At 45.5% G+C, this 7126-nt stretch overlaps 1 protein-coding gene across 1 annotated transcript; it reads left to right on the forward strand.

The window, feature by feature from the left end:
* Positions 1-4715: 4715 nt before the first annotated feature.
* Positions 4716-5723, forward strand: GPR119 (G protein-coupled receptor 119). The gene has a single exon (XM_012458715.2). The coding sequence runs from the start codon at positions 4716-4718 to the stop codon at positions 5721-5723; it is 1008 nt and encodes a 335-aa protein (XP_012314138.1).
* Positions 5724-7126: the final 1403 nt, after the last annotated feature.

The following is a 7126-nucleotide window of genomic DNA, read 5'->3' on the forward strand; positions in this document are numbered from 1 at the left end:
GCATAATATTTTATAGCAATATATGTACTAGTCGAGTCATTCAAGAAGAGGTATTTATTAAATGTCACTGCACCTTTGTCCTTAGGCAAGATGCAGCTAAATCATCACAGGCAGATAGACGGCTGGTCTAGGCACCATGAGAAATTAGGCCTGGTTTGTCCTGGCTACCTTCCTAGAGCTCCTCTCCCAGGAGCCTCGTTCCAATGGCAGACTCTGTTGAAGGGGGGCTTGGGAGGGAAGAGACCTGTGCAGCAGAGAATACTAGTGTGGTAGGTAGAAAAATGCTACCCACAAAGATGTCCATGTCTTAATCTTAGGAACCTGTGAATATGTGACTTCACATGGCAAAAGGTACTTGCAGATGTGATTAAGGATCCTGAAATGGGGGAGTTACCTTGGATTGCCCAGGTGGACCAATGTCATCACAAGGGTCCTTTAAAAAGGGAAACAGGAAGGTCAGAGAAGGAGATGTGACCATGGAGTGATATGTCCAGGAGCCTAGGACTGCAAACAGCCTCTGGAAGCTGAAAAGGAAATGGATTCTTCCCTAGAGCCTCCCAAAGGAACACAGCTCAGCTGACACCTTGACTTCAGCCCTGTAAGACCCACTTTGGACTTCTGACCTTGCAAATTGTAAGATACTACATTCGTGTTGTCAGTCTGTGGTAGTTCCTTACAGCAGCAAAGGAAAACTAACACATCTAGACACTTGAGAGCAGGAGAGAGGCAAACAGAACTTAAATGTGCATGTAGATCACCTGGAGATCTTGTTAAACTGCAGACTGCTTCAGTAGGTCTTGAATAGGGCCTAAGATTCTGCATTTCTTTTTCTTTTTAATTACTTTATTTTGGAGACACAGTATCACGCTATCACCCAGACTGGAGTGCAGTGGTGCAATCTTGGCTCACTGCAACCTCCGCCGCCCAGGTTCAAGTGGTTCTCCCCACTCAGCCTCCCAAGTAGCTGGGATTACAGACACCCACCACCACGCCCAGCTCATTTTTGTATTTTTAGCAGAGATGGAGTTTATCCATGTTGGCTAGGCTGGTCTTGAACACCTGAACTCAGGTGATCCGCCCACCTCAGCCTCCCAAAGTGCTGGGATTACAGGCATAAGCCTCCATGCCCGGCCTAGCTTCTACACTTCTAACAAGCTCTCAGGTCATACCAATGCTTCTGATACACACTTTAATTAACAATGTGTTGATTTGATTAACAGAGACTAGAAGACGCTCAATACCCGTGTAACATTTTACACTTTATGAAGCCTTTTCATATCTATCATATCTCATTTTCAAAATTTATGTTTTTATTTATTTTTATTATACTTTAAGTTCTGGGATACATGTGCAGAACATGCAGGTTTGTTACATAGGTATACATGTGCCATGGTGGTTTGCTGCATCCATCAACCCGTCACCTACCTTAGGCATTTCTCCTAATGCTACCCCTCCCCTACCCCCCACCCCCTAACAGGCCTTGGTGTGTGATGTTCCCCTCCCTAGGCCCATATATTCTCATTGTTTAACTCCCACTTATGAGTGAGAAAATGCAGTGTTTGCTTTTCCGTTCCTGTGTTAGTTCGCTGAGAAGGAATGGTTTCCAGCTTCATCCATGTCCCTGCAAAGGACACGAACTCATTCTTTTTTATGGCTGCATAGTATTCCATGGTGTATATGTGCCACATTTTCTTTATCCAGTCTAACATTGATGGGCATTTGGGTTGGTTCCAAGTCTTTGCTATTGTGAATAGTGCTGCAATAAACATATGTGTGCATGTGTCTTTATAATAGAACGATTTATAATCTTTTGGATAAGTACCCAGTAATGGAATTGCTGGGTCAAATGGTATTTCTAGTTCTAGATCCTTGAGGAATCGCCACACTGTCTTCCACTATGGTTGAACTAATTCACACTCCCACCAACAGTGTAAAAGCATTCCTATTTCTCCACATCCTCTCCAGCATTCGTTTTCTGACTTTTTAATGATCACCATTCTAACTGGCATGAGATGGTATCTCATTGGGGTTTTGATTTGCATTTCTCTAATGACCAGTGATGATGAGTTTTTTTTCATATGTTTGGTGGCTGCATAAATGTCTTCTTTTGAAAAGTGTCTGTTCATATCCTTCACCTACTTTTTGATGGGGTTGTTTTTTCTTGTAAAATTAAGTTCCTTGTAAATTCTGTATATTAGCCCTTTTTTAGACAGATAGATTGCAAAAATGTTCTCCCATTCTGTAGGTTGCCTGTTCACTCTGATGATAGTTTCTTTTGCTGTGCAGAAGCTCTTTAGTTTAATTAGATCCCATTTGTCAATTTTGACTTTTGTTGCAATTGCTTTTGGCGTTTTAGTCATGAAGTCTTTGATCATACCTCATTTTATCATCCTCACAACCTTGTGATATAACTATGACTGTCCCCATGTTACACATGAGGAAACCAAGGACAGTGGTTCTCAACCCTAGCTGAATATTAGAATCATTCAAGGAACTTTTAAAACTTCTGATGCACAGGTACCGCCCCAGACTAATTATGTTAGAATCTCTTGGTGTGTGGACCAAACAGCAGAATTTTTTTAATCACCAGGTGATTCCAATGCACAGCTAAGGGTAAGAACAATTGCATTAGAGCAGTGCTTCTCAAAATGTGGTCCCTGAGCAAGCAACAGCAGAATCTGTTAGAAATGCAAATTCTGGCCAGGTGCGGTGGCCCATGCCCATAATCCCAGCACTTTGGGAGGCCGAGGCAGGTGGATCACCTGAGGCCAGGAGTTTGAGACCAGCCTGGCCAACACGGTGAAACCCTGTCTCTACTAAAAATACAAAATTAGCCGGGTGTGGTGGCTGCACACCTGTAATCCCAGCTACTCGGGAGGCTGAGGCAGGAGAATTGCTTGAACTTGGGAGGTGGAGGTTGCAGTGAGCCAAGATCACACCATTGCACTCCAGCCTAGGTGACAAGAGCAAAACTCCTTCTCAAAAAAAGAAAAGAAGAGAAAAGAAAAGCAGATTCTCAGACTCACCAATGACTCTGGGAATGCAACCCAAGAACCTGGGTTTTAAGACGCCAGCCAGGTGATTCTGACACTCTCAAGTTTGAACAAGAGCTTGAAAAGGGCTAACTTGACTCCGTGGAGAGTCAAGACCTGGGGAACCCAAGCACACCTTAGGTCCAGGAATAAAATTAGGCTAGATTCTAAGCAACAGGAATCAATCTGCTAATGGACGTACCAAAGAATAAGAACTGTTTTCAGGCTGGCAACTAGAATACTGAGTCCCCACGGCACAGTCTTTCTGACCCTTTTTTAGGAGCGACATCTGCCAAAGGCCCTCTCAGATTGTCAAAACATCCTGGAATATATTTGCCTCCAACTCTGCACCTTGCTCTCCACTCCCTCACTTCAAACACTAACCTTTCCCATTTGTGCTCTCACCTGAACTGAGTAAATAAGCTTCTAACCACTCTTCTCTCCACCCCTCTCTTCTTGGTATCCAAGATGAGAGTGGCAGGCAAAAGGTTAGTTCTAATGTACCCAAGCAAATGGATACACATCCTAAAACAGGAGGGACTTACACAGCTGCCCCTCCAGGGTGCATCTCACCTGATTCAGCAACATAGTCGCCCTTTGGTCTAACCCGCCCCCCCCGGCCCTCATGTTCCTATTCCTGGAAAATGGAAAATTCCATAACCAAACATCAAGCAGACACTTCCCAGAATGCAGCTCATCTCCTGTTCTCCTCCTCCCACAGAGATATGTCGGGTCTACAGGATCAAGAAAGGCAAGCCCGGCAGCCACTACTCACTGACCAGAGATCTGGCCCAACATGCTGCAGAAATAATTATCAGTGAGTATACCCAAGAGACAGCAGCTTAAGGTGGCGAATGGGCTCTAAACTAAATTACAGGTGTTAACAGTTTTTGGCCCTGTTTTTCCTGTCCTGAATCCTCAACTGAGTTCCAAGGGATGAGAAATGGGGGAACAGCATGCCCTACATGAGAGAATGAAAATTTGAGGCACTAGGAAGCAAAAGGTAAGAAACTGTTTAAATGTGTGGTAACGCTCCTGAAAGTATGCTGGGGCCCCTCCAAAAAGCTCACCTGCCCTCACTTCCCACTTCAACTGATTATGAGCATCTTGCTTGATTAAAAGCGATTCATAATAGTAATTGAGAATTTATTAAGAAAATGTTTAATTAAGCTTAGATTTGTTACTCAAGCTGGTACTCAAGGCTTTGGAAGAAAAGTAGAAATTTAATGTCAAGGTATGGAGGAAGAAAAAAGGATGATTGGAGTCAATTATATCTTTTGACAGACAGGAGACCTGATGAATGCCCCCATCCCTCCAGAGTCCTTGAAGCACCAATGAAGAGAGAGGGCCTGGCAAGACAGCATGTACAGGTACTTGGGAGTTGTCTAGTAACTTGGTGGTTGGAGGGGGAGGGACTAGTTCGGGGCCCAGGGGGAGGTTGGCACTGAGGTTGCTGCCTTTAGAAAGCTAGACAGGCAGGAGGCTGAGGACTGAAGAAGAGAGAATGAGTAATTCTTCATGACCTGCAGGATTCCAAAGATGGCAAGCTGCCAGCCTGGACTGCCAGTGAAGGCCAGAATTGTGCCGTAGCTCTGAACCCACAGCTCCTCTTCCCCTGGCCCATGAGAATTTCAGCTGGAGAGACAGCATGCCCTCGTAAGTGAAGTACTGCCACTTTAAGACATGGAGTCATCTTTCTCATTTGGAGTGATCCTTGCTGTCCTGGCCTCCCTCATCATTGCTACTAACACACTAGTGGCTGTGGCTGTGCTGCTACTGATTCACAAGAATGATGGTGTCAATCTCTGCTTCACCTTGAATCTGGCTGTGGCTGACACCTTGATTGGCGTGGCCATCTCTGGCCTACTCACAGAACACCTCTCCAGCTCTTCTCGGCCCACACAGAAGACCCTGTGCAGCCTGCGAATGGCATTTGTCACTTCCTCCGCAGCTGCCTCTGTCCTCACGGTCATGCTGATCACCTTTGACAGGTACCTTGCCATCAAGCAGCCCCTCCGCTACCTGAAGATCATGAGTGGGTTTGTGGCCGGGGCCTGCATTGCTGGGCTGTGGTTGGTGTCTTACCTCATTGGCTTCCTCCCAATCGGAGTCCCCATGTTCCAGCAGACCCCCTACAAAGAGCCCTGCAGCTTCTTTGCCGTATTTCACCCTCGCTTCGTGCTAGCCCTCTCCTGTGTTGGCTTCTTCCCAGCCATGCTCCTCTTTGTTTTCTTCTACTGTGACATGCTCAAGATTGCCTCCATGCACAGCCAGCAAATCCGAAAGATGGAACATGCAAGAGCCATGGCTGGAGGTTATCGACCCCCACGGACTCCCAGCGACTTCAAAGCTCTCCGCACTGTGTCTGTTCTCATTGGGAGCTTCACTCTATCCTGGGCCCCCTTCCTTATCACTGGCATTGTGCAGGTGGCCTGCCGGGAGTGTCGCCTCTACCCAGTGCTGGAACAGTACCTGTGGCTGCTCGGTGTGGGCAACTCCCTGCTCAACCCACTCATCTATGCCTATTGGCAGAAAGAGGTGCGACTACAGCTCTACCACATGGCCCTGGGAGTGAAGAAGGTGCTCACCTCATTCCTCCTCTTTCTCTTGGCCAGGAATGGTGGCCTAGAGAGGCCCAGGGAAAGTTCCTGTCACATTGTCACTATCTCCAACTCAGAGTTTGATGGCTAAGACGGTAAGGGCAGAGAAGTTTCAAAGTGCCTTTCTCCTCCCCACCCTGGAGTCCCAACTAGATCAGCAGGAGAAAGGGGAATGAGAGCACTTGCTTCAGGCAATTGAACCCTGTCCCAGCATCCCCCAGCCCCAGACTGAGAAGTAACTGAAGCAGGGTCCTGACTTTCTTCTATAATCAGTTTCCCCATTTTCAAATCTCCACTCCACCCTGTCCTTCTTTTGAAATAAGCCTGTCTCTCATGTACAGGTATACTTATTTAAAGCAAGAAATGTAGTCCTAAAAAGATGCTTATAGATCAAATTCTATTTTTGAACATACTAGAGCAGCACTGTCCAACAGAAATATAATGTGAGCCACACACATAATTTTAAATGTTCTAGTAACCATGTTATAAAGGTGAAAAGAAACAGGCAAAACTAATGTTTTATTTAACCCAATGTAACCAAAATATTGTTTTCAACATGTCATCAATATAAAAATTATGCTGTTATAGTTTTCATACTAAGTCCTTGAAATCTGGTGTATGTTTTGCCTTTACAAAAATCTCGATTTAAACCGGCCATATTTCAAATGCTCATAGTCATATGTGGCTAATGACTCCCATACTGGACAGCACAAGAGAAATGCGGCTCTGTTCTTTTTAACTGTTTACTAGAGTGATTTACTACAGGAATTGCTTTGGTAAGGTAAGGAGTCCCTCCTCCTCCTGCCCTCACTGTTATGAATCAGAGATTTTATATGGTGAGTGTGCCTAAAAGGTAGAAACCTCAATTTGTCTAAAGCTTGTCTTTTCCCACACCTCATGATATTCAAAATAGGCTACTTCCCAAAGAATTACTGTCTTGTGATTATTTCTTCTGTTACTGGTCCCAATCCACCACCTGTTAACTCTCTGGTGCCCCTTCCCTTAAGATGGCCTCGTATGTCACTTGTAGCTGCTTGTTGATGACAATGCTGGATCACAAATTCTGAGGCACTGGGAGGGAAGAGAGTGAGAAAAAAGGTGGGTACCGAGGCAAGCACAGCCAAGCTCTCCAGACGGAAGCCACTGCTCCTTGGGGCTCCTTCCACTTACTACCAAATTTGCATTTTTGTAAGGAACTCAGTTGCACAGGAGACCAGCTGAGGAGCAGGTGCCTCATCCTCCTTTCTGTGGGGTACAGAAAATGACAAGGTTGGCAGATGGGAATTATGCTCAGTTTCCCTCTGAGCAACCTGGCAGCAAAAATTCAAGAACAAAATGGGGAAGACATTCAGGAACCACTCTCTGCCTTCCTGAGCTTCCCTGTAACCCTCTCCAAAACCTCCTGGTCTCCAAAGTGGATTGCTAGAGAGTTTGGCTCTCAAGACCCTAAACTGTAATATCACCCCAGAAAGCTGCCAAGTTGACAACAAAAGA

The sequence above is a fragment of the Aotus nancymaae genome, unplaced genomic scaffold (assembly GCF_030222135.1).
Source record: "Aotus nancymaae isolate 86718 unplaced genomic scaffold, 86718_ANA_hifiasm-v0.15.2.pri h1tg000004l, whole genome shotgun sequence".
Classification (NCBI taxonomy): domain Eukaryota; kingdom Metazoa; phylum Chordata; class Mammalia; order Primates; family Aotidae; genus Aotus; species Aotus nancymaae.

What these genes read in the sequence shown, in the direction of transcription:
- GPR119 (XM_012458715.2), top strand. Translation starts at nt 4,716, where the DNA reads ATGGAGTCATCTTTCTCATTTGGAGTGATCCTTGCTGTCCTGGCCTCC.